This window comes from Prunus dulcis, chromosome 1 (genome assembly GCF_902201215.1).
Source record: "Prunus dulcis chromosome 1, ALMONDv2, whole genome shotgun sequence".
Lineage (NCBI taxonomy): Eukaryota > Viridiplantae > Streptophyta > Magnoliopsida > Rosales > Rosaceae > Prunus > Prunus dulcis.
Genome location: NC_047650.1, coordinates 20,463,742 through 20,491,313, shown reverse-complemented (window position 1 = coordinate 20,491,313; position 27,572 = coordinate 20,463,742). Strand labels below are relative to the sequence as shown.

Below are 27,572 nucleotides of genomic sequence, written 5' to 3'. Positions count from 1 at the left end.
TATTTTAAGTGTCCTACAAGAAAAGAGGGCCTATGAGAGTAGGTTCGGCGGTGCAGGGGAACAGGGTTAACTAAGTTTTGAATCTTCAAGACCAGTTGGTGAGAGTGGAGGGACTAAAAAACCACACAGAGGATTATTGTTCACAAGGGACAGCTGCGTTTGAAAAGAAAATGTGGGAAATGGCCAGTTGGAGGGTCCCAAGTTAAGAAAACTGATCCATCGGCCATGACCTTAAATTTCCTAAAGCATATCATTTCTTGCACATTCCTGCTAGTTTACGTAAACGGTACCTCTTAATCCAACAGTTTAAACTATCAAACACACATTGTCAAACATGTTAATGATGGGAAGCATTTTATATACAAGTTTTCCTTACAACTTGCAAAAAAGTAAACTCACTCACTCTCAAGAAAAATATCAAATCACTCATCTCTAATTTTGCTGCTCTGCTATGGCTGTAAAAACACGGCGGTGAAAAATACCAAATCATTCATCTGTACACACACGTGTCATACATGCAAGAGCCACGAGCCTGATATAGTTGACTCCATCATCAGTAATATTTTTATCAAAGACATAAACAAAGTACACACAACTCATCATACTTATGATTTTTTTGCATAATACAATAATCATTAACGATGTTCTCAGTTTGCATACGCATGTGAGGTCGTTGGCCAGAATAGTGAATTCGTCCCTTGTCATCCAAGTTTTAGACATCAATCAACATAACATATAGAGTATCTTCTCAAGTGTTAGATAAAAAAATGAGTGCTTGTAACATTGGTGTTGACAAGGGCAATTTGTGAATACGATTATGAGAAAAATAAGAGAGAAAAAAAAGTGTAAAATATGATGGAACAAAACCTACAAGGTAGGTTGTTGTCCTATACAGACATGAGACATGGAGGATGAGATCAGAGGGTAGATAGGATTGCAAACCCATGAGAGAGTGCCAAGTGGACATCAGGTGGACAAGGGACGGCATAATAGTAAGCCTTTGATTATCAGTCTGATTAATTTGGCATGCTATAAACAGATAGGAGAAACAAAAATAATATTAATAGATAAGGGAAAATAAAATATGCCGACCAGAGTTTCTTGTGACAGTGGTTTAGAATCTCCTAAGGCTTTTGGAGTTCTTCACGTCACTTTTTCTATATATTAATTTCATTTTCATGACAGAACCAAAAAAAAAAAAAACAGAAAAAAAAGAAGAAGAAATTTGTGTGTATGTAAGAGAGAGGGAGAGAGGGTTGAGATGGGATTGGATTGGATTGTGGATTGCTGACTTGGGTTCTCAAATTGTCAATCACGTGGGCAGCCCGTCATGGTAGACCACACACTACAGCTAAACTGATTAGGTCAATCACAAAAAGAAACACTAGAAGGGCTGAGAGGGCAATTTGAGTCTGTGCCACGGAGGGGCATTTATGACATTTTGAAAGAATTACCAAGCAGACAGGGAATGTATTATCAATTTGTGTATGTTGACCAGTTCCCAAAACCAACCACTTGTATATGTTTTTTTTTTGGTTTTGGAGAAATTTTGAAAGGGTTGCTTGGTATCTATGCAACAGAGACATGTCCAATTTTAAAACCACTCTCAATGGCATGGTCAAATCAAAAACATTTAAATTAAATTAATGTGGGTGGACCTCTTAATTTATTATAATGAGAATCTATAAATACCTTAATTAACTGGCATAATTTACGCCCAACTGTGATGAATATGATGAGGTGAATGGTAAAATAAAGCCATATTAAAAAGCAAAACCTAATTACATCTACACACACAACCAAATTTCAAAAGGTATCCAAAGCCTGAGAATCTCGTGATGGAGGGTCAAGATTTTTTATTTTTGTTTCTTTCTTTTAAATATTGATCGTTGATGCACTTAACAAGTGGGTAGGTGCCCTTTGGCAAAAGGAAATGCCTCCCAACACGGCAGCTATTTGCCACAGCTCACCATCAACCCATTTAAAAGCTAATACCAACTACTATTGCACAAGATGTGAACTGTGTGCCCAGTTGAATTAAATGGGTCCATGTTTTTATTTATTTATTTATTTTTTGTGTGGCTTTGGCAATCCAAGAGGTTGCCTCAGCATTCAAGGACTTTAGAGTGCTGAGCTCATTGACAGATAATACGGGACGGCAACAACCCTCCTGCGTGATGAATTGAGTAGTTTCTTGCCTTTTCCCCGGTACTAGCAGGTACCTTTTTTTTCTTTTAGCTTCTGTAAAGTGCCAAAATATGGAGTAAGATTATGAATTTGCTTCCTTTTGGCAGCAGAAAAGTGAGACATTTCAACATCCCACAGATGCATTAACTTGTCAAAATCTCAAATTTCCTTGCAGCAACAAGTCTTGTAAAAAAGACAAGACAGTACACATGAGCTGAACGCACATAAGATTTTTCCCAGAAGCCGCACATGTAATGGGCATCATGGTTGCGTGCAAAACTATAAATTCATCTCACTGATTGTCTTTGGAGTATCTCTGTTGATATTCCGTGAGTTAATAGCGACATACGCAGAAACGAAAATAGACTAATTTACCAACTTGTTTAATGTCAAAATCAGTCTTATAACAACATAACAAGGGGGCTGGAAAGGAAGTTTTCAACCATTATTTCCGCAGTTTTCGTGTCCGCATTTCATCCCAACCCCGTTTTCTTATAAATAAAACATGGACCACGCATCATCCTGCGACAAATTCAGTATTATCATGCGTAAGAGAATTTGGAAGTGCAAAGATTCCCTCTAGAAGGGACTTTTCAAACACTACTTAGAAGTAAATATTACGACAGCGCTACAGATATTTCCGCCGCAAGGAAAATAGTGATAAGATGCATAACTTAAGATGTGCTGAAACCCCAACAGCCAATCTCAGCTTAAGGCCTACTATCAAATATGCAATCCTATTCCGCTTTAGACTCAGCGCGGCTTGCATTGACTCTACTGAATGATGTGCTCAGAGACACAATCCTACGAAGCAACAACGGTACCATAAAACCAATAAGATTCAGGTTTGAGATGCACATCGTCAGCAAGCAATTTCGGAACAGTCTTATGGACCATCAAAATTCATCATAGTTATCCTGGTTACACATGATTATAATCGTATTTAGTCAATGACTTAAAAGCTTCCTTACATAATGCTCAGCTCTAGAAATAGAAAGATAAAAAAGGAGGTTCAGGATAGTATTCATTTGAAGGTTATAACACATGGTTGATATTTAGAGGCCCAAGGATGACCAAACTAACACCTCCAAGTTTGCCTAGCATTCTACCTCATTATTGGCTATTTGTGCTATCTTTCTCAGAGACTCCACTGGCAGCAGCTCCTGATGATTGTGAAGTAGGTGTTTCTGCACATGCCCTCAGAACAGCCTCATTCTGCAAGAAAAGGGGCATTTCCAGAAGTTCAATATGAGTTAAATAGAGGATCTTCAAAGTGTGTAACACAACATATAAATCCCAACAAAGATTTCGGAGTGTACAAATACAAATCAACAAAGCGGCTGTGATTTCATCCAGGCTTATGTATAATTAGTAGCTCCTTATGCGACCCACCACCAGACATGTTTGTAAATGGAAGCAGATATTACATAAGCACATGGGTAAGATCATGCAAGTAGATTATCATTGGAATGGATGTACTGCTCATACGAGGTGAACTGACCAATTTAGAACAGAAACACATTATACAAGCAGCCAAAATAAGCACTCAGCGTATGCAATAGAATAGATATACATAAAGAACCCGTAAAAATTACAATAGAATTAGACAGGCTCAATCATTGATGACTAGGGTCCAAAATATGCTTGAAACAAATAACCAAAATTCAAAGGAAAAACAATTAGCCTTGTACCTATCTTCCATCAAACTACGAAAAATTCAAACTTTTTTTGCAAATATCTCACATAGTTTCCTTCATAGGCATTTCACCTAATAGGCCTTGTTAACTGACCATAAATTATGATCACATGAAAGAAGATGACAGGACAGCATTTCTCCCATTCAATACAATGCTGGATGGCCATCTATCAAGACCAAGCTTAATCCTTTTTCCTGTAATTTCTCTCTCAAAAGTATGCTTGAGAAAACCAAACCGGGAATCTCATTTTTCAATTGCCAAAACTCAAGAGCCCTTCAGCATATGCCGGGGTTTATGCACATTACGACTTTCAAGCACAAGACACATCCACAAAACAATGGCGGATTATACTGCCTGGCCAGTGGCCTCTAATTACGTAACCCATAACTTTTAAAATCAAATATTCCGATTTAAAGCAAGTAAATAGGTCCGACATCGACGGTATTACTAAAACCTTAAACCCTAATCAGAGACTGAGAAATCAGAAATGGTATTATTAACTGAAGGGAGAGAAGAGAACCTGCCAAACACGGAGGAGGCGCTTCTTGGCGTTGGCTTTACGGGTGGTGGTCAGCTTTATTCTCTTCCACACTAGACCTCCAGAATCGTGCTTCTTCACTATCTCCAGCACTCGCGTCCCCCAAAACGCACCCGCCATCTCTCTCTCTTTCTGTCTCTCACGCTCGCTCTCTTTTTTTGCCGTCTCTTTTGTCTCTATTGGATTGGTTGGGTTAGTACATAGTATGGGCTTCATGGACCACAGCACTTGGAAAATAATATGGGCTGAGCCCAAATCTCTAGACCAATCTAGCCCATTTTGCTCATTTGACAAGCTCTCTTTTGTGTGTGTTTTTGTTTTTTTTGTTTTTTTTGTTTTTTTTGTTTTTTTTGTTTTTTTCTTTCTTGCTTTGTTAATGGCATGCACGTTTGTGGAATGCGCGCATTATTTTTCACCAGCAGTTAGAAGCATGCATTTGTTTTTAGGTCAATAGAAGCATGCATGGGGAATGCGCGCATTATTTTTCATTTTCAAACTTCTTTTCCACGCACCAGCATGCCCTTCTTTTATTATATTTACTTAAGTTTTCCACTTCTCTGCCTTCATTTATTTATTTATTTTATATACAAACAATATTAAGAGAGGAGAATTTTTTTCACACACGCAATCAAGATGTCATAAGGGTTCGAACTTGAGACTATTGGTCTTCAAATAGTGGCGGAGCCAGGATTTCACATGAGAGAAGGCCCTTGTATAAAACTTGTCTTCTCTTCATAATTGTCATGAATTTCATTTTTTAAATTGGTTATTTCATCATCTACACTATTAAATACTTCAAATTTAAAAATTTATATTCCAACAAAGAGAAGAAATAGAAAAGAAAAAAAATCATAAATCAAAATACTAAGGTACCTACTTGTACTGCTCATACATGGATATTGTTAGCTTATTACATACAGTCTTCAGATAAAATTCTCAGCATTCAGTTCAATATTTTTTTTGGTCGTCTAATGAATAATAACCAGATAAAACCCAAAAAAGTTATGACGGCTGTGGGATTTGAACCCACGCCCTTTCGGACCAGAGCCTAAATCTGGCGCCTTAGACCACTCGGCCAAACCGTCTTATTGGTAAGAGTTTGGCCTAACTTCATAAATATATGTTGCCACGTTATAGCAACATTCGTTTGAAGATTGTTATGGGCTTGAGTTCGACTTACTGGTCTCTTGGGCTTCATTCAGAACCATGGACTTTATTGTCATTATAAATGGAGAAAACGTAATTTTTGGTCCCTATAATTTATCACTTTTATCATTAAGGTCTATGTGATTTTAATTTGGTCATTTTTGCCCACGTGGTTTCAATTTGGTCATTTTTTCCCATGTGGTTTCAATTTGAAGCAATTCAAGGGCAATTCTCAATTTTTATCGAATTTTTAAGAAAAACCTACAAATTGCTCCATCTATTATACAAACCGTTAATAAATAACGTGGATTCCATGAGGCCAAAATATATAATAAACAATTCTTTTGTTTTTTAAATAATAAAAAATATACTTATATTAAATAAATTTAAATTTAATGATTCTTTTAAAAGATTAAAATAATTTAAAATACAACAACGCTCCCAACTCTGCAGCCACTATCTTCCCCAATTAACCTACACCAACCTCACCCACCCCCGACCTCTCTACCTTAGAGCAACTCCACCCATTTGCCCTTAGTCATGGCAAGGGGGAAGCTAGGGCAGCCACTATTCACGTGAATAGTGGTTGCCCTTGCAAATAGTATTTTGTGTTTCCACCCATTGCCATGGCTAAGGGCAATTCCTATTCATTTTTTTGTTTTTTTCACAAATTTTTTAATGAAAATAATTAATTTGGATAATATTTTCGGATAAGATTTCCGGGTTCCTACGTGTCAAGACTATTCATAATCGGATAAAATTTCCGGATAAGATTTTTGGGTTCAAATTTCGGATGAATTTCAAAATTCAAAATTCAGATAAATTTTTGGGTTCAAAATTCAGATAAATTTGGGTTCAAATTTCGGATGAATTTCAAATTTCAGATAAGATTTTCATCCAATCAAATCAAGCCACGTCGCATGTCTATATTGCCAAAATTTTCTATAAAACCACAGGCTCAGCTCATACCTTTTACACCACATCTTTCTATATTTTCATTTCTCAGAGTTTAGAATTCATACTCCATTCATTCTCAATGGAAGATTTTAGGAGATGCTTGGAGTGGCAAGAGCGAGAAACAAATGAGAGAAACCGTAGAGCAGATGAAATCAATGAGTTGCAGAGACAAGTCGATGAACAAGTTGTCATAGCAGTGGCTTTGCAAGATGAAGAGAACCAAGGTCGCCGCCGTGGTTCACAAGTCGGCCGCCGCCGGAATGTGGACAGACATAGGCATTCTCGGGGTAAGAATCTTTTGGAAGATTATTTTATCCCAACTTCTTTGTACTCTGATGTTGATTTTCGAAGGCGATTTAGAATGCAACCCTATTTGTTCAATAAAGTCATGCATGATATTTGCAATTATGATGCATACTTTGTTCAAAAGTGTGATGCTGTGGGATTTTGGGGCTTCTTCCGGAGCAAAAGCTTACAGCTGTTATACGAATGTTGGCGTATGGAGCATCTACTGATCAGGTGGATGAGATTGCCCGGATGGGGAAGTCCACTATGCTGGAGGCTTTGGTAAGATTTTGTCAAGCAGTTGAAACTCTGTACACTAGGGACTACCTGCGTAGACCTACTCCCAGGGACCTCCAACGGCTTCTACAAAAAGCCGAAGCTCGAGGATTTCCAGGAATAAGTGGTAGTATCGACTGCATGCACTGGCAATGGAAGAATTGCCCAACTGCCTTGCAAGGTGATTACAGAAATAGAAAATGCCAAAAAAGTATCATCCTGGAAGCCGTTGCTCGCTTCGACACATGGGTTTGACATGCCTTCTTTGGAGTTGCCAGATCCCAAAATAACCTCAACGTGCTGGGTCAATCCCCGGTCTTCAACGATGTATTGAGAGGCCAGAGCCCCAATATCACCTATCAAGTCAACAATACAGTGTACTAGACGGGGTATTATCTAGCTGACGGCATCTAGTCGAGGTGGACCACTTTTGTCAAATCTATTCTGAATCCCCGATCCCAGAAGCAAAAATTATTTGCTACCTATTAAGAATGATACATGAAAAATGTCGAAAGGTGTTTTGGCATCCTACAAGCTCGGTGGTTGATTATTCGAGGTGCGGCCCGTATGTTTGATGAGGAGATCCTCAGAAGCATTATGATGACTTGCATCATCCTCCATAATATGATTGTGGATGATGAGTACGATTATGATGCTTTAGAGGTCTACGAACCAGATCCAATGAACACAACCTTGTCACGGATTTATGAAAGGCTCATGGGGCCAAGTGGAGAACCGTTTGAGCAGGAACCGTTGGTGAGGGATGGTCGTTTGATGACTTGGATGATAGATCGATATACAGAGATGCAATCTTCGTATATTCATGAAATGCGTCAAGTTGACTTGATGGAGCATCTATGGGCGGTGAAAGGCAAGGAAGATGAATGATGGAGCATAGATGCTTTGGTTATGTTTTATTTAGTTATGATTTGGTTGTGTTGTTTTTATTTATTTATTATGCTTTGGTTGTGGTTTGTTATTATTATTGCACCTTGTTTTTAGTTTTGTTATTTTAATTTTGTTTTGTTTTTTGTATAGAATATGTTGAATAAAAAGGTATTTTATTGAATGCTTTGTTTATTAAATAAAGAAATCCAATACAAGTCATTAAGAATTACTACTATTAAAATAAAATACATGAATTACAACAACTTTAATAGAAAACATGAAAAATACAAATACATAAAAGGTATGCCAACTAATTTAATGGTTTCCATCATTTAACCAATCCGTGTTGCTAGGCCCATCATTCCGGAAAAGTCTTCTTCTCATAACATCCCTTCGTTCTAGCTTCCAAAATTGTTTTGTTTCAGGGGAAATATGACTTGTATCCATCACCATGGTTTCTTGATCCGTCTTGTCCATATCTTTTTTGCGCAAATACTCCCTTTCTCGTGCATACTCGGCTTGAATTGCCAACTCGTTATCTTGACATTTCTGCTCCATTTAAATTCTTATGCCGTTCTGCCTTCCAATTTCCTCCAAAAACTTTGAATTATTATTGCTTGACTTACCTGCTTTCTTTGTCTTCGTAGCCTTTCGGCCAATGGGCCTCCTTTTCGATGGGTGAGTCTTGACTCATAGGGGAATCGAGAGGTGAATCCGATGTCATTGAATCACAGAGTGGTGTCTCGTTTAACACAACCGCGAGACCCATCGGAATAATTATGAAGTGTTTGCAATATTTCACCACCTCCCAACATTCATGATGGTTGAAACTTTTTTTGCCACCCCCGGTTGCACCGAACCACATCTGTGCTTGAATCATCTATTTAACAAAAAAATGGAAATGCAAGAAATATTTAAAATATATTGGATATGCAAGTAACAAAAAAAATAATAATGGAAATGCAATTAACCTTACAAATAAATTAGAAGTGCAAGAAAATTAAGAAACAATTGGAAATGCAAGAAATATTAACAACATATTGAAAATGCAAGAAATATTAACAACATATTGAAAATGCAAGAAATATTAACAAAATATTGAAAATGCAAGAAACATTAACAAAATATTGAAAATGCAAGAAATATTAACATCAAATTGAAAATGCAAGAAATATTAACAACATATTGAAAATACAAGAAATATTAACAAAATATTGAAAATGCAAGAAATATTTACAACATATTGAAAATGCAAGAAATATTAACAAAATATTGAAAATACAAGAAATATTAACAAAATATTGAAAATGCAATAAATATTAACAAACTATATATATATTAGGAGATTAAACTTAATAAAACGAAAATTATAAAATACTTACCTAGTTAGTACGATTTTCCCCGCTTCTATAGTTGTTTATCGCTTTTGTCAAGGCATCTCTCCATTTTTCCAACTCTTTATTGAGAATTTTCCACATACTAGATAATGACATCTTCATACGAGTCGACCCCGGAATTTTTTCACAAAATTCGACATGAATTTTTTTCCACATATGAAAAAATTTCATCTTATTGCCGGACACGAGACAATGACAAATTTGGAGCCAAGCCTCCCACAAGGAAACATCTTCCATGATGCTCCAAGCCCCTCCAGTTTCGGTAGAAGAAGGCATAAAAATAAGAAATAAAACTATAAGGTGAAAGAGAGGAAAATATTGAATAAAGAGTGAATAATAATAGAAGTATAATAAGAAAAAATCTCCTCGTGTAATAAGAAAAAATTGATTATGGATTATTATTTGTTTTCTTTAGTATATCAATCAATTCTCATTCAACCCAGCAATATTCAAGACCCAAGTCCAAGTGCAAAAGAACCCCATTATCTCAGTTTTTAAGTTCACACTTTGCAACTTAATCTTCAAGATCAAGACCTGTTGATGCGAAAAAGTGGTTTGACACGTGGCTCGCCCAACTTAGTGATATTGTGTCTTCGGAAGGGAGTTAGTCTTCGAAAAATCAAGTTCCTGCAAAAGGACACGTTCGGTAAGACCCTGGGGTACCGGTGTGGTACCGGCCGAAGGCTCTCCGATGCTTAAGTAAGTACGGATTTAGTAAATGTCAGATTACAGATCAAGCGGTAGCGTACCGTTGGTTCTTCCGTCCCCTCCTTTTGGGAATATGGGTCTCCTTATATAGGCATTGGGAGGCGTGCACTATGTTCATATTTCCGATGTGGGATTGTAGGAGCTGGTCGTGAGCATGACACGTGTCCTAGGGCAAAAGCATCAAGATGTATAGGATTCGGTAGGGGCCATACCGAAGGGCCTGTAGTGACAGGTGTCGATTCCGTCCACGTGTCAGGTGGCCATTGGTTCTTAATATACGGTATAAACAGTAGTCCCCCAAGTTCTCATCCGAAGGTTCTTCGGAAGGGAATTTGGTTCTCCCCTGATGGTTCGTAGAAGCCCTGCCGTTCGGCAAGTTCGTTTGGGAGAGGCTCCCCTTAGACCGAAGGGTCGCCGATGCTGAGAGGGGTGAAGGCAGAGAAGCTTCGTTTTCTGCGCCTGGCGTGCAGAGACGCTTCGTCTTCTGTACCCGGCGTGCAGCCTATGCCACCATTCATTGGGCGACACGTGGCTAGCGAAGTAACGCCTGACGGCGGCATTTATGAGCCGTTTGGTTTCCCGAGGTGTACCGTTGTAGCCATCTTCCTATAAATTGAGGCTGCTCCAAGCGTAAAACTCACTTTGCATTTTAAAGTTGACGCGAGAGCTCTGCGTAGGCGATTTTCGAAGGCTGTAAACGGCAATCGAGGCGATTTTCAAAGGAGTTATCAGCAATCAAGGCGATTCCCGAGGCGTTTGAACGGCAACCAGGTCTTCCCATAATACTCGAGGTAAGATACCGTTCGGTAGCCTCATAATGTTTTCTTGTATTTCCGTGCGTGCTTTCGTAGCATAGGCTTAGCCGATCATTAGTAGGACCCTCCTTCGGTGGTCTAGTGAGCTATAGGTAGTGGCGTAGACATCGGTAGGGTAGTTTATGACACAACCACCTTAGCCTTCCTTTCCCTGTTTTGTAGATGTCTGCTAGCGAGTCGTCCTTCGGCAGTGAGCCCAATGCGTTCGATGGGGAGTTGTCGTCGGGCTGGGACACGTCCAGCGGGGCTGCGAGCCTCGAAGCCGAGGGTGGAGAGGACACCGATGTAGAGATACTCGGTGAGGAGGTGAACTCCGTTCCCACCCACGGCATCGGCAAGGGACTGATGACGGGGCAACCGCATCCCTTGGCCGCGGTATATAAGGACGGTACCCGCGTTGGTGTCTTCGATCAGCCGGAGGCCTCTACATCCGGTCGTGATGAGGTCGTTGCCGGTCCTTCTCGGCCGAGGGTGACGATCGTCCACCGGGAGCGATCTAGGATACCGGTGGGCGTACCAAAGAAGACCCTATTCGGGGTCGATTATATGGAGCCGAACAAGCTTACCGAATCAGAGCTTGAAAAGATTAGGGCCGAGTACCTCATTCCGGACTCGGTGAAGATGAGGATTCCGAGCCCTACCGAATCCCTCAGCGATCCTGGGGATGGTGAAGTCGCCTTCTTCACCGACATGCTTCTGCAGGGGATCAGGTTGCCGTTGCAGCCAGCTGTGCAGAAGATACTTGCCCAGATCGAGTATGCCCCGGGCCAGTACAACCCTAACTTCTGGGTGGCCCTGATGGGGGTGATAGCTGCTTTCGGGATTGTCGGGGAGGGGGAGCCTTCCTACGAGCAATTTTCGTATCTCTACAGCATCACCAAGTCGAAGAGTGCCGATCATGGTGGCTGGGTTCAGGCGAACTGCCTGAAGGCTTCCGAGCGGGGTCACTTCATCTGCTCGGTGCCGACTTCCCAGAAGTCGTGGAGGAATCAGCGGGTGCTACTCTCTGGTGATTGGGAATCACCATCGGAAGTACGTCCGCAGTTCCCGGTACCCACGACGTTCCAAATCGCCGGTAGGTTTCTTAGTTACAGATCGGTAGGCTGTATTTCTGTTTTCTTTTTATATTTATTTACTACCTCTCTCTTCGGTCAGGCAAAATCAAGCAGCCGACTCCCACACAAAGTGAGATTCGGCAGATCGACAGGGTGAGGCTGAAGGTTCCTGCTGCCGATCGAGTCTACCCGCGCTTCCTCTTCACCAACAATCTGATCAGAGCCGGGCTCGTCGACCCTGCCGAGAGTATGTTTGCTTGCGCTTTTCCTCTTTTTTGTTTTTGTGCATGCGGACTGATTGATTGTCTTTTTTTTTTGCCAGTGACGGACGCAAGGAAGGCTGCCGAGGCCAAGAAGATGAATGAATCTTCCAGCCCGAGGCACCTCCCCTTCGGCAACTGGCGGATCTCGAGGATGTAACCCTCGCCGAGCGGCTGCGGCAGCTGGGTGCCGAACCCGCTGCCTGGCCGACTGCTGTAATCCCGGCGCCGAGGCAGTCAGATGCCAAAGCTGCCGCCTCCAGAGCCGCTGGAAAACGGCAGGTGACGATGGACTTGGAAGCCTCTCCCGCTTCCAAGCGGAGCCGTCCTTCGGAGGCTTCGAGGGCCGTCTTCGCGGCGGAGGACGAGGACGGGCCTACCGAGGCCGTCACCATCGCCTGCCCTTCGAAGACGGTGCAATTCGTCAACCATATGATCCTCGGGTCTCAGATGGAGCTACTGGAGGTTGACGAATTGCCGAAGAAGCTTCTTCGGGAGTAGGCCGGACGCGCCTTTCGGCTGCAGGCATCGGTCAGAAATCTTTTCCTCCATTTGTATTTTCATTCCTTTTGTGCCAAGTGGGGCTTCTTTCTGACTTCGTTGTGTGTGCAGGCGTCCATGGAGATGTGGCTCTGCGTCAAGCGGGCCATCTCTGCTGCCGAACGGGCTAAGAAAGCCTACAACGACAGCAGGGCCAAGGTTGCCGAAGCGGGCAAGGCTCTCCAGGACCACGCCCAGCTGCTGAGGGAGAAAGAGGCCGCCGAACGGCGAGCCCTCGCTTCGGAGGCGAAGGCGGAAGAGACGCGGGTGGCTTTGGAGGCAGCGCGGGAGGCAGCGCGGGATGCCGAGGCCGCTTCGGAGGCGGTCCAAGATGCCCTTGAAGAATCTGAGCGGACCAAGGCTGCGGAGATTGAGGCTGCCGTTCGGTCAGCCGTCCAGAAATATCGCTCCTCTGAAGAGTTCACCACCCTTCTGGACCGGAAAGTGGGCTCGGAGATGGCGGATATGTTGTACCGATTCAAACGGTACAACCCTGGGCAGAAGCTGAACTTGAACTTCGCCGCCGATCCTCCTCCCCTTCCGGAGGGTATTACCGAAGAAATGATCGAGGATTATGAAGGGGAGGACGCCGCCGAGGGACCTGGTGCTGCCGAGGCCACTGCAGAGGGCGAAGCCACTGCCTGAGGGCATTTTTAATCTTGTATCGTGCAACTTAGTTTGTAATTTTTAATTTTTTGGTTCTTATTTCGAACATCTTGATGCCGAGGGCATCACTTAATTTGATTTTAAACTATTCAAATGCCAATTGTTCAAGTGTTGATTTTAATCCGCGTGAGTACGCTTTGTTTGCTAATTGCCGTAGGCCAATTGCCGATAGAACGTTAATTCTGAACTTCACACGTCATAATTGCTAATTACCGTAGGCTAATTGCCGATAGAACGTGAAATTCGAAGGGTAAAAAAATCTCGACAATCACTTATTGCCGTAGGCTAATATTGATGCCGTGGGATATTAACACTTAACTGCCGTGGGCTAGTAGGACAATTAAAGAGAGGCTGAAGTAATAGTGCCGAAGACTTTCTATTAATCATTTGCGAAGAACAAATACATTGAGTAATTACAGTTCCAACCTGCCGTAGGCTAGGTCACTTGTAGTAGTACTTGAGATGTTCTACGTTCCAAGGATGGCCGAGGGCCTTGCCGTTGGAGCCTCTTAGTCGGTAGGTTCCCGAGCGAAGGATACCGATGATTTCATAAGGTCCTTCCCAGGAAGGTCCGAGGGTTCCTTCCGTGGTATCCTTCGTCGCAAGCGATACCTTGCGCATGACCCAGTCCCCGATTTGGAAAGAGCGGAGTCTGACCCTAGAGTCGTAATACCGAGACACACGCTGTTTGTAGGCTTCATTCCGGAGGTTGGCTTGCGCTCGGTGCTCCTCGAGTAGGTCAAGGCTTAGAGACATAGCCTCTTCGTTCTGCTTCGGTGCGAAGGTTTCCGTTCGGTTGGACGGTTCGCCGATTTCCACAGGCACCACTGCTTCCGAACCAAAAGCCAGGAAAAAGGGGGTTTCTCCAGTGGACGTTCGATACGACGTCCGAATGGCCCACAGTGCTTCGGGAAGCTTCTCTGGCCATGCTCCTTTGGCCTTGTCTAGCTGCCGTTTCAGTAGCTTCTTTACTATTTTGTTTATTGCTTCAACCTGACCGTTCGACTGGGGATGGGCTGGTGATGCGAAAAACAAGTTGATTTTCAAGCGGGTGCAAAATTGCCTGAAGAGTTCCGAATCAAATTGCCTGCCGTTATCGGTAATGATTGCATATGGGATACCGAATCAACAACAAATATGAGTCCAGACGAATTCCTCCATCCTTGCTGCCGTTATGGTTGTCAAAGGTTCGGCTTCCACCCATTTTGTGAAGTAGTCAACGGCAACCACTGCATATTTGACCTGCCTCTTGCCTTGCGGCATTGGACCGATCAGGTCTAGTCCCCATTGTGCGAAAGGCCAAGGACTTACAATCGGTGTTAATGGTTCGGCAGGGACATGCGGAACGTTACCGAAGCGCTGGCATTTGTCACACCTTTTCACCAGTGAATTAGCGTCTTGGTGCATGGTTGGCTAAAAGTATCCCTGCCGAAAGGCTTCATAGGCGAGGGATCGGGACCCGGAATGGTCGCCACACACACCATTATGAATTTTCTGAAGGACGTAGTCCACCTGCTCTGCCGTAAGGCATTTGAGGTATGGGGTGGTGTAGCCACGTTTGCAGAGCACATCGTTGATGACTGTGTATCTTGCTGATCGGTATCTGAGCTTCCGCGCCTGGGCCTTGTCCTTAGGATGGGTGCCGTTCGTCAGGTACAAGTAGATATGAGACATCCATGTATCCTCATACATCTCCACTGGTACACGCTTCGGAGGCTACCGTGCTCGGTCGGGCAAGAATCTCCACTGGTACCTTTCTTCTGACCTTGTCGTTTATTGTCGAAGCCAGGCGTGCCAGTGCATCGGCATGGCTGTTTTCGCCTCTGGGGTTCTGTTTGATCTCGTATGCTTGGAAACTTCGGAGTAGCCGGTGGGCGGTTGAAAGGTAGGCATACATGGAGGCATCCTTGGCGACGAAGTCTGCCGTTACCTGGTTCACAATGAGCTGGGAGTCGCTGTGAATTCGGATTTGCTCTGCATTCATGCTCTTGGCTAACCGAAGGCCGGCCAAGAGGGCTTCATATTCCGCTTCATTGTTAGAGGTCCGGAAGTCGAATCGGAGGGCGTACTCCATCTTGAGCCGTCCGGTGTTGTCAGCACCAAGCCTGCTTCCCATCCTTGTTGGTTTGTCGAGCCATCGACGTGCAAAACCCATATTGGAGTTGGGCTGTCAAACCGTTCGGCGTTCAGCTCGTCCGGCAAGACGGTCTCGGTAACCTCCTCGGGCGTCGGTTGTGCCGTTGATAGGGTGAGCTCGGAGATAAAATCGACGACAGCCTGGCCCTTTTCGGCGGGCCTCGGGACGAACTGTATGTCGAATTCCCCGAGTTCGATCGCCCATTTGATCAATCGGCCAGAAATTTCTGGTTTCTGGAGCACTTGCCGGAGCGGTTGGTTGGTCAGGACTTTGATCCCGTGTGCCTGGAAGTATGGCCGAAGTCTTCGTGCCGAGACAACAAGGGCTAGAGCCAGCTGCTCTAATGGTGGATACCGAAGTTCAGCGCTCTGGAGTGCCTTGCTGACATAGAAAATTGGTAACTCTGCCTTCTCCGGTTTCCGAATCAATACCGAGCTGACGGCAGTTCCGGATACCGAAAGGTATAGGTAGAGAATTTCTCCAGGCAGCGGTTTTGACAACAGGGGGGCTTTGCTCATATAGTTCTTTAAGTCTTGAAATGCGTTATCGCATTCGGCAGTCCATGTGATATCCCGTTTGCCCCCTTTCAAGGCTTTGAAGAACGGTGCACATTTATCGGTAGCTTTCGATATGAAGCGGGTCAAGGCGGCCACGCGTCCGGTAAGGCTCTGAATGTCCTTCGTCGTCTTCGGCCTCTCCATATCGATGATTGCTTTTATTTTCTCGGGATTCGCTTCGATCCCCCTCTGACTGATCATGAATCCGAGGAATTTCCCGGAAGATACACCGAAGGCGCATTTCTTCGGGTTCAGTCTCATCCGGTAGTCTTTCAGTATGCCGAACATAATCGATAAGTTCTGTAGGTGATCTTCGGCAGTTCTGCTTTTTACCAACATGTCGTCAACATAAACCTCCATGATGTTGCCGATGTAACCGGCGAAGATTTTGTTGACGAGCCTTTGATATGTTGCCCCCGCGTTCTTCAGACCGAACGGCATGACATTATAACAGTACAACCCTTTGTCCGTTATGAATGCGGTGTGTTCGCTATCGGGAGGGTGCATGAATATCTGATTATAGCCGGAATAGGCATCCATAAAGCTCAGCAGTTCGTGGCCGGCAGTGGCGTCCACGAGCTGGTCTATCCGTGGTAACGGAAAGCTGTCCTTCGGGCAGGCCTTGTTGAGATCGGTATAGTCTTGGCACATTCGCCCCCCGCCGGTGGTCTTTCTCACCATCACGGAATTTGCCAGCCATACCGGATACGTTGCCCCCCGGATGAAGCCGATGGTTTGAAGTTTATCGACCTCTGTGCGCATTGCTTCGTACCGTTCGGCATCGTATGATCGGCGCTTCTGCCTCACGGGCTTATAAGCGGGGGAAATGGTGAGTTTATGGCTGATGACCTCCGGGTCGATGCCGGGCATATCTTCATAAGACCATGCGAATACTTCCGAATGGTGCCGCAAGAAGTTTATGAATTGCGTTCGGAGGTCTGCAGTGAGTCTTGTGCCGATCCTAACCTGTCGATCGGGCTGTTCATGGTTTAAGGTTACCGTCTCCAATTCCTCGGCAGGTTGCGTGTGAGGTGTGGGGGACTCATCTCTAGGGTCGTTGACCAGTCCCATACCGTTCGGTAACCCCTGCACAGTCATGGTCTCGTTGGGGAGTTTGAAAGAGGTTGCCTTGAGTGCCGTAGCGTAGCAAGTCCGCGCACTCAACTGATTTCCCCGGATTGCTCCCGTGCCGTTCGGGGTTGGGAACTTCATCAGTAGCATGTGGGGCGAAACATGCGCCTTGATCCTTGTAAGTGCCGTTCGGCCAACGATGACGTTGTATGCCGTCGGGCAGTCAACGTTGAGGAAATGATCGTATGTCGTCGCCCTTCTTGGCGCCGTGCCAAATGTAATTGGCAGTTTAACGCTGCCGATTGGTTGGACCAGGTCCCCGGAGAAACTCAGCAAAGGTGTCAACTGCCGGTTGACCAAGTTGTCGCTGATTCCCATCTCTCTGAAAGCTTCGGCAAAGATCACGCTCACGGAGCTCCCGGTATCGATCAGCACTCGCCCTACATCGTAGTCGCCGATTTCAGCTCGGATGATCATCGGGTCGTCGTGGGGATAAAGGATTCCCTCCTCTTCCTCTTTGCTAAAGGTGATCGGTCCCCAGTGGACTTTCGGTATTTCCTGGTGCCGATTCACCTCGATGCCGAGCACCTGAGGAAACTGCGCGGCGCGCACATACTGTTTCATCGAGCGGTGGCTCATCCCCGCAACGGTAGGTCCCCCACTGATAGTGCTTATCATGCTTATCTGTCGAGTGGGGTTCGGCACCGGCGACGGTGGCTGCCGGGCGATATACTGGTCCAATTTCCCCTCTCGGATTAGCCGCTCCACAATCTTTCTCAGGCTTATACAATCTTCTGTATTGTGGCTGTTGTGTCACACCCCGGGACTGGCTCCGCCGTAGCACGATATTGTCCGCTTTGGACCTCTCTCACAGCCCGCACGGTTTTGTTTCTGGGAGCTCACGAGCAACTTCCCAGGGTGGTCACCCATCCTGGGATTGCTCCAGCCTCCAACTCGCTTAACTTCGGAGTTCCTACGAACCCGAAGCTAGTGAGCTCCCACAAGGCCTCGTGCTAGATAGATGCGAGGTGTGCCATATAAGGCACATCACCCCCTCTCCGTTTGGTCGATGTGGGATCTCACAATCCACCCCCCTTAAGGGATCCGACATCCTCGTCGGCACACTCGCACCACACGGCAGAGTGGCTCCGATACCAAATTGTCACACCCCGGACCGGCTCCGCCGTAGCGCGATATTGTCCGCTTTGGGCCTGGCTACATTCTCACCAGCCCGCACGGTTTTGTTTCTGGGAGCTCACGAAGCAACTTCCCAGGGTGGTCACCTATCCTGGGATTGCTCCAGCCTCCAACTCGCTTAACTTCGGAGTTCTTACAACTCCGAAGCCAGTGAGCTCCCAAAAGGCCTCGTCCAAGTTGGGGGCTTCCTACACCTAGCACGATATTGTCCGCTCTGGGCCCACTCGACAGTGTCCCGCACGGGTTTGTTTCTGGGAGCTCACGAAGCAACTTCCCAGGGTGGTCACCCATCATGGGATTGCTCCAGCCTCCAACTCGCTTAACTTCGGAGTTCCTACGAACCCGAAGCCAGTGAGCTCCCACAAGGCCTCGTGCTAGATGGATGCGGGTGTGCATATATAAGGCACATCACCCCCTCTCCGCTGGTTGATGTGGGATCTTACATGTTGTGCTGATGGTATCGGCAGAATTTACCGGTTTCCCGGTTGTCGTGCCGATTGGGTCTTCGAATATTCGGTTTGGGTATTATTTCTTGTTCGTTCATCAGAACGGCCTTATAGGTGGTATTCAGTAGGGTAAAGACCTCGTTGCCGTGGTCACGATTGGGTAGGGGTCCTCGGTTGTCGTTGCGACCATACCGCCCTTTTCCCCTCTTCGGCTGATCTCTTCGATCGGCACGGTTGTCTTTCCGCTTATGGTCTGCCGAATATGAGTGGACCCTCTTGTAGGACTGCGTCTTTGCCGGATAAGCGTTTGGCTCTGTATCCTCTCGGCGTGCCGAAACACTGGGTTTCGAGTTGAAGTACTCGGATAAGCGTTTGCTTCATCAGCTCATCATACGTGCGCCAGTTGCTGCTGTGTACCAAGTATCGGAAATGCGATGACCAAAGGCCACTCTTGAAGGCGCCGTAGGCTGCCCTATCATCTGTTTCCGGGCACCTTGAGTATTCGTGACTGAAGCGCGCCGCATACTCCCTCAATGGCTCGTCCTCTCTCTGCCGAATTGTGTACAAATCGTCGGCAGAGTAAAGGCGGTCCGTTTGGATCATGAAGTGATTGAGGAAAATTTGTTTTAGCTCGTCAAAAGAATCTACCGTTTTCGGCTCCAACCGGTAGAACCAGTTCAGGGCTGCTTCGGTAAGTGAAGACGGGAATAGCAGACACTGCCCCTCATCGCTCAGACCCTTGCATCCTACATACCAGTGTAGAACGGTATGCGCAATGGCTGCACTTCCCGATCCTGTCGAGAGCGTCGGATGCGTCTTGTGAACGGCCCGGGCCGAAGCTTTCCCCACTCAGGTTCCTGGGAGCGAGCCTTGTCGTTTTCCATTTTCCGGACCTTCTGAAAAAGGAGTCGGACAACAGGGTCTCGGCTTGGTATTTCCTCAGAACCATAGTCTTCCGAGCGTCTTCGCGGGCTCACAGAGTTATCCCCCGAGTATTTGGTTGGTGCCGAACGGTAGGTGGAAGTTTGCGTGTTGGAAGGGATGTACTCGGACGCCGACTCCTCAGTGGTGTCCAGGCCCCTGACCCTCCGAATAGGCGATTTGCTTCCTAGGGCGTTCATCTGGGATTCCCTTAGTCGAGCGCTAACCCTGATCGGAGACCTCTGTCTCTCCGCATCCCGATCGTTAAGCCTGTGTCGGCAATCGGAGTAGACCTTCTTAGGGACATGTGGTTGATCCCGTGGTGTCAGCACCACTAACTGTTTGGAAGGCGCGGGCGTTGCCCTCGCAGCCTTTCCATACTTCCTTCTCCTATGGGGGGTTCCCAAGCTCTCGGAAGAGTGAGTTGTCTGGATGTTTTGCGCGTGCTGTTGGTGCAGCAGCTGTTGGGTTTCGTCCACTTTGGACGAAAGGTGGTGGTTGTGCTCCTGAAGCCTAGCCATGTCCTTCCGCAGGGACGCGATTTGGGCTACTAGCTCGGCTTCGGCGGTTGTTTGGATTGAGGGGGCGTTTCCGAAAGGGGTGCATGGGGGTAGCGCTGGGCTAGCCCCAGTTTGCCTTCCGAACGACATCCCTTCCTCCAATAGAAAATTGGGTACTGAAGTGGTCCCCATGTGTATAGGGGATTGTGGGTTGATGATTTTTGTTTCGTTTCCCACAGACGGCGCCAAACTGTTGATGCGAAAAAGTGGTTTGACACGTGGCTTGCCCAACTTAGTGATATTATGTCTTCGGAAGGGAGTTAGTCTTCGGAAGATCGAGTTCCTGCAAAAAGGATACGTTCGGTAAGACCTTGGGGTACCGGTGCGGTACCGGCCGAAGGCTCTCCGATGCTTAAGTAAGTACGGATTTAGTAAATATCATATTACAGATCAAGCGATAGCGTACCGTTGATCGTTCTGTCCCTCTCTTTTGGGAATAGGGGTCTCCTTATATAGGCCTAGGGAGGCGTGCATTATGTTCATATTTCTGATGTGGGACTGTAGGAAGCATCAAGATGTATAGGGTTCGGTAGGGTACATGCCGAAGGGCCTGTAATGTCAAGTTGTCGATTCCGTCCACGTGTCAGGTGGTCATTGGTCGTTAATATACAGTATAAACACATAGATTTGTTTATGTGTAGTTTTTTTGATTTGGGCTTTGTCCCTATATTACCAAAAAAACAAATAAATTAAAGGGCCCCATTTTCATGACTTTACTTTATTTTTCATACGTCAACTTCAAGCGGGAATTAATTCCATTTTTGGAATGTGGGAATACCTCTTGATATTTACTAAAACAACCAACGAATCTAAATTACTACCTTATTTTCGAAGTCAAAAATGGACTTCTCTTGCCCCGTACAAGTTTTTGCACCAAAACAACACAAACCGCCATTAGGTGGAGTTGATAGTTGAAGGCTAAAGCAGACTGGACCCCAAAACATCGAATACCTTTCCTCCACTTTGGATGGCTACAAAAAACAAACCTATTGATTTGATTCAATTTTATATCAACAAACAAACATTGCCTCGTTTGTGGTAGTTGGGTGCACATTGTCCACTAATCCGCCCCCCACCATAGCACTGCCTGCCTACCTACCTTCCTTTTTCTTTATCTGCAAAGGACCTAACCTACCCTCTCTGTGCTATTTATCAAAATTAATTAATTTATCTTTTAATTGACATTAATCATTTTTTAATTATCTCTTGTCGTTAACAATCTTTTCAAACTACACCTTGTGCTTTCTGCGGCTGTCCACGCCTCCAAGCGTTTTGGTTATTGACCGCCAACCAGGGACTTCCAACCTAATTACGACTTTACCTTTTTATTTTGCTGTCATTATTTAATAATGAAAGTCAAATAATAAGTGTACAAAAAACTATATTTTTTATTTACACTTATTTTAAGAGCATTTTGCTTTTCAAAAATAAAATAAAATAAAAGCAATAGTGGTAAATGGAGTTTCTCACACGAAAAATATTAGGCTTATCAAAATTTTCATATCATATTGTATATCATCTTTAATAGAAGTGGACCCTATTATATTGGTGGACTCCACCTTTATTAAAAAAATATAAAATATAATATAAAAATATAATAAACCTAGCATTATTCTTCTCACACGTCCTATCAAAGTGTTATAAAGTTGGAACTACCACTCATCGTAATATTACATTTTTCCGAAGCCGCAGAACTTGGTGGAAGTTCCAAATTAAAGAAATGATAAAAAGGGAAAATGAAATAAATAATAAAAGGTCGAAAGAACGGAGAGAAAACAAAATACAGAATTATTAAAACGAAAGGTAATTGAAGAAAGAGCGGTGGCTGCTGTTTCCCTTCACGCTCATTTTTACACATCTCGTCGCCGATCCGATCCCCACTCCAAACCCGCCAACAAGGTTCGTCTCTCTCCCAAATTCCTAGGCCCTCTGATTTGTTTCCCCATCAATTTTGATCTGATCTTTTGTTTCCTTATGTCCAGTAATCGTTTTGTTCTTCCACATATGCTCAGTGCTTTCACTGAAAATTTCAGTTCCTAAATAGTTTTTTTTTTCGTTCTGTTTATTTATTTATTTGGTGGTCAGTTTGATTTTGAGGAAAAGAGGCAACGATGTTGGGGATTTTAAGGCAAAAGGTGGGAGCTGGAAGCTCATCTGCTATGGTACACCCTAATATTTCTGCAATTCTTTATTGTGGTTTTGATTATGGAAGACACTTCATTGCTTTACCCTTAATATGATTTGTTCACCCAATATTTGTGATGGTTCAGATTTTGGGGCAGTCCATGCAGAGGATCCGCCCCACCACATCGGCATTGAGAGCTTTTTCATCTTCCGCAAAAGAGGTAAAGTTAGTTTTCGGATTAGACTCCCAATTTTACTGTCCTGCTTGTTCACATCACTTTTGGGCATTAGTTTTTATTTGTACCTATGCTCAGTGGCATGTCTTCACTTTCCAGAGGCACTTAATATTTTTATGCAAATGAAAATTATGCACACAGATGACAGTGAGGGATGCTTTAAACTCTGCACTCGATGAGGAAATGTCTGCAGACCCGAAAGTGTTCTTGATGGGTGAAGAGGTGAGGATACATGGATAGGTTGTACTATTTTTTACTTAGAAACTGTTTTCTTAAGCTTGATCGTTGTTCTTTATGTTATGCAGGTTGGGGAATACCAAGGTGCTTACAAGGTTAGAATTATTTACTGAAGAAATACATTTGAATTCTCCTTTTTTCCTTCCTTTTCCATTACTATCCCATGTGAACTTACACATCTCTGACAGTTGGCCTTTATGCTCCATTGTATATAGATATCCAAAGGACTTCTCGACAAGTATGGCCCTGACAGAGTTCTTGATACCCCCATCACGGAGGTAATTCCTGTTACTTGACAAGCCATGCAAATTCTCTTTTGTTTACTTCTGTGGTTCTGTAAAATCATTAATTTCTTCCATTTTCTTTATTTCGCTCCTAGACTTCATGTTATGTTGGCCCTGTATGTTTATTTACATTAGTGAAAGTAGCTGACTTATCTCATTTAATGTTTACAGGCTGGGTTCACTGGGATTGGAGTTGGTGCTGCTTACTATGGTTTGAAACCTGTTGTAGAGTTTATGACCTTTAACTTCTCAATGCAGGTTGGAGGATTTTTCTTTGGTTATAAACTTCTGACATTTTTGTACTTGAGTTTAATGTTATATGGTTGATGTCTTGACACTGAAGGTTGTTTTGGATAGTCTGAAACTATTGCCATCTAAAATGCTGACATGGGCACTTATCGAATTTGTTCATATTATAATTGTAGCAAATCTTGTCGTGGTCTTGTTCTATAGAAAATCCAGATACCTTCCATTCAAGGAGAAGTGTTCTTGATTTATTTCACCATGAAATGGATTCAAGTTTTTTACTAATGAAATTTTCTGCTTTCATGCTGCTGCCCTGTAGCCCTTGGTAGGCTGAGTTGGTGTAACGATATGCCTTTTTAACCTCTAATCGTTTACTTAAGATTTTATTGTATAAAATTAAGAATTGAACATTTTTGGAGTTCTTTAAGTGGTGCTGGAAGGATTAGATGTTATATTAAACAAAGGTCCCTCTTGATTGAGAGAGAGAGAGGGGGAGAGAGAGAGAGAGAGATTGAGAGGTTTCCCTAGAGGATTTCAGATGTTTCACCTTCTAAGACTGTTAAGTTGAAAAGGATGAGAACTTTGAAATCTTTTTTTTGGCTGCATTATATCTATTTACTTACAGGTATTTTACAGTCTTGTTCTTATCAGCCTGCTAGATCATTTAGTCCTATTTATAATTCTTTAGAGGATTATATATTTTCTGTTGTTATTTTGAATCTCAGTTAGGGCTTTTGTTGCAGGCAATTGACCACATCATCAATTCTGCAGCAAAATCAAATTATATGTCTGCGGGCCAAATAAATGTCCCCATTGTTTTCAGAGGACCAAACGGTGCTGCTGCTGGTGTTGGTGCCCAGCACTCTCAAGTAATGTTCTTCAAGCCATTTATTTTACATCTCTCGGCTACTTTGTTACATGGCCATCTTTCATATGTTACCATTTAGTTAGTGTGAATTGCGAATGAATTTTGACAATTAATGATAAGTGTTTTGATCTAGTGTTATGCAGCATGGTATGCTGCCGTCCCTGGGTTGAAAGTTTTGACCCCTTATTCATCTGAAGATGCTCGTGGGCTCCTAAAAGCTGCCATTAGGGACCCTGATCCTGTTGTTTTCCTTGAGAATGAGTTGCTGTAAGTAATTCACTGCAGATTGTCATGTTTATGTTGTTTGTTTTCTTGTCAAACATTATGGGTTTGATGTTTCGCTGTAATTTTTTGTTTCAGATATGGTGAGTCATTTCCTGTTTCAGCTGAAGTTCTTGATTCCAGTTTTTGCCTTCCAATAGGGAAAGCTAAGGTGATCACTGAGCTAATGGAAATGCATCTGAAAGATGCTTGTTGCTTGCACTCTTAATTCCACGTTTTTTTGTTCTCTATCAATGATGATTGCCTTCTAATCGTAATATAATTAAACTCAGATTGAGAAAGAAGGAAAGGATGTCACTATTACAGCTTTTTCAAAAATGGTCGGCTATGCTCTGCAGGTTTGTTTACTTTACCTCCTTCTGCTGCCTGGATGTGGTGCATGTAATAATAGGGTGTAATTTTTGCTATTAAGTTAGATCATAGTTACTTGGTAAGGGAACGAGAGAGTACGTGTATAGCAGGTTAACTAAATTAAATATGTAATCTAAAATTAAGAAAGAACTTTAATTAAGGGGAGTTTATTTCATTGGAAAAATATAAGGGGAGTAATTTAATTTATTATTTATTTAATGATAAAATTAGTTGGAAGTTCACAGGGTCTTTGAAAGACCCGTGCCTTCATTTCCAACAGGTGCCTCTTTGGAACATCCCCTTCCTTTATTAAATTGAAGGACCCAATGCCGTCCTCCCCTTTGCTACATTTATGACCCAATTTCAAAGCTCCCATCGCTCTCTCCCTCCATTGCTCTTTCCCTCCATTGCGCTCTCTCTCTCTCCATCCCTGTCTTCACATCTCTCCCAGTACTGGTTCTCCTTAACAAATGCAGTTCGTTGAATATTTTGATCCAGGTGGGGGGTGGGGCGAGAGCAAATTAGGTAAGTATGAGTTAGAGCTGGATTGACGTGACAGATGCTTAATAAGTGGTACTTAATAATTTAGAGGAATTTGAAATGGAACTTGCATGAAACTTTATCATAGCTTTGACAAGAAGCGCCTAGTTGCTGCCGTGAAATACTGTTGCCTTTATAATTGTTCAACATTCCATTAGTGGTTTGCCTGCCGATTTGTAGACACATTTCTTTTACTTTTATTTTATGTCTGCATAAGAGAGAATATAGAAAGTGGATTTTATAGGCACTTCTATTAATTCTTGCTTATATAGTCTTTGGTTTGCAGCCAGACTCTCTCTCTCTCCTCCCCCCCTCTCTCCTTTCCTCCCTTACATTTGTGATTTAATTCTGTTGGTTTTTTCAGGCGGCTGAGATACTCGCTAAGGAAGGAATCAGTGCTGAGGTAAATTTATATTGGTAACAACACAATCTTGTTCGTACTCTAGCAATAGAGACATTATTGACTATTTGTTTTATTACAGGTCATAAATTTGCGGTCAATTCGTCCTCTGGACAGGAACACCATCAATGCTTCGGTAAGGAAAACCAACAGGCTGGTAACAGTTGAAGAAGGGTTTCCTCAGCATGGTGTTGGTGCTGAAATCTGGTCTGTCTCTTTACACTCATGTATGTTCCCTGCTGAGTGAATTTCAGACACTTTTTATACTTAACACTCTGTACTTCTTAACAGCACATCTGTTGTTGAGGATAGCTTTGGCTATCTTGATGCACCGGTTGAGAGAATTGCTGGGGCTGATGTTCCGATGCCTTATGCTGCTAATTTGGAGAGATTGGCTGTTCCTCAGGTGAGTTCCCTTCCGATTTTTATGGTTTGGTATCAATTATCAGTGTACTGTGTATTTCCACTGTTGGCACTGAATTATGGTTGAACTGCCTTATAGTTGGTCAATAGGTGCAATAGTTATTTAGTTGTTGGCTCTTTGCCATTAATTGGGCTGTAGGCTAGGCTGCATTGCCATTTACATCTTTGGTTAATTGTTTTTACAGGTAGAAGATATTGTTCGTGCGGCAAAGAGAGCGTGCTACAGATCGGCGTCATTGGCTGCAAGTGCTTAATTTTACTACTCGAATGCAGAAATTTCTCCCAATCAAGGTTAGTTGAAGGGTTCTTTCATGGTTCATGGAATGATTTGGTGCGTGCATGATATGGTTATTGTATGCGTGCTACAGATCTGTATGTACCAACATTCTTTAATCAAAGTTTTAGGTTATTCTATGGTTCATAGAGTGTTTAGGGTTTTAATAAAGTGAGTTTCTTTATCTGTCTGAATAATTCTTTAATTTTCTTTCAGGAGATATAGAGATTGTACATTATTTCTCCTCATCCTGTGGGGAGGAACTGCTTGTCAAATAACTGGTAGATCATCCTGTGCGGGGAGGAACTGCTTGTGAAATAACTCGGGAGAACATTGACAAGAGCGAGGAATTTTTTTGACTCTGTTTTGTCCTTGATATTTGTGGCTGTCAACATTAAACTGATCGCATTTTGGAAGCCATTTTCAGGGTTTTGTACTTGGAATTTCTATACCACACCATCTTATTCCAGAAATGTTAATGGTGCTGCTTCAGTGTTTATCTTCCAATGGCATTTGTATTGGCTACCTTTTGTTAATCATTCATTGTTGATGTACTTTTCTGAGGCTTATGTTCGTTAGAACCAAAGCAAAATAAGTGAGAAAAAATATTAGAAAGGAGAAAAAATAATTTGAATTTTGAAATGATACGCATGTTCTAGTTGTATGTTCGTTTTGAGTTTGCAGGGTACAAACCAATTGAGCAAATATCAGAAGCTAGTTTTGTCGACTTTCCTAGTGTGCTTTGTGTTTTATCGTGGAAATATGAATCACAAGGTCAATTGGCTGCATAATGAAATTAGTGAGTTAATCAATGCAATCCTAAACACCAAATGTGTCGTTTTAAAATCTTTTTTGACCTAGGGTAAATGCTCTGAACCACTTGAACTACAAAACGAGCCTTAAGAACAGTGTTTAAACATTAACAACTCTCTTAGCTTCTTCTAATGTTTGGGGGCAAAACTATAGTTGCGGTTCATTGGATTGTCCTTTCTTTATTGAATTT

General features: G+C 43.4%; 2 protein-coding genes and 1 non-coding gene across 3 annotated transcripts; 1 reads left to right on the top strand and 2 right to left on the bottom strand.

Annotated features, from left to right (window-relative positions):
• Nucleotides 1-3,049: 3,049 nt before the first annotated feature.
• On the bottom strand, nt 3,050-4,593 carry LOC117614078. The gene is made up of 2 exons (XM_034342761.1): nt 4,405-4,593; nt 3,050-3,402 (listed from the first exon to the last, which is right to left on the bottom strand). The coding sequence occupies exons 1-2, from the start codon at nt 4,540-4,542 to the stop codon at nt 3,301-3,303; spliced, it is 240 nt and encodes a 79-aa protein (XP_034198652.1). The 5' UTR covers nt 4,543-4,593; the 3' UTR covers nt 3,050-3,300.
• An 834-nt stretch (nt 4,594-5,427) lies between these two features.
• Nucleotides 5,428-5,507, bottom strand: TRNAL-UAG. The gene has a single exon. It is a non-coding gene; the product is annotated as a tRNA-Leu (tRNA).
• A 16,502-nt stretch (nt 5,508-22,009) lies between these two features.
• LOC117613996 (pyruvate dehydrogenase E1 component subunit beta-1, mitochondrial) lies at nt 22,010-27,125 on the top strand. Its single transcript, XM_034342662.1, has 16 exons — nt 22,010-22,203; nt 22,390-22,466; nt 22,575-22,649; nt 22,806-22,886; nt 22,970-22,996; nt 23,117-23,179; nt 23,357-23,443; nt 24,175-24,300; nt 24,433-24,566; nt 24,660-24,732; nt 24,854-24,919; nt 25,837-25,875; nt 25,955-26,079; nt 26,164-26,278; nt 26,481-26,586; nt 26,786-27,125. Exons 2-15 carry the CDS (start codon nt 22,416-22,418, stop codon nt 26,547-26,549), a joined length of 1,131 nt encoding a protein of 376 aa, XP_034198553.1. The 5' UTR covers nt 22,010-22,203; nt 22,390-22,415; the 3' UTR covers nt 26,550-26,586; nt 26,786-27,125.
• Nucleotides 27,126-27,572: the final 447 nt, after the last annotated feature.

Coding starts and splice junctions, on each gene's coding strand:
- LOC117614078 (XM_034342761.1), bottom strand. CDS start 4,542: ATGGCGGGTGCGTTTTGGGGGACGCGAGTGCTGGAGATAGTGAAGAAG. Junction 3,403..4,404: donor GCCTCCTCCGTGTTTGGCAG/GTTCTCTTCTCT, acceptor CTTTTCTTGCAG/AATGAGGCTGTTCTGAGGGC.
- LOC117613996 (XM_034342662.1), top strand. CDS start 22,416: ATGTTGGGGATTTTAAGGCAAAAGGTGGGAGCTGGAAGCTCATCTGCT. Junction 24,733..24,853: donor TTCCAATAGGGAAAGCTAAG/GTGATCACTGAG, acceptor AATTAAACTCAG/ATTGAGAAAGAAGGAAAGGA. Junction 25,876..25,954: donor AGGAAGGAATCAGTGCTGAG/GTAAATTTATAT, acceptor GTTTTATTACAG/GTCATAAATTTGCGGTCAAT.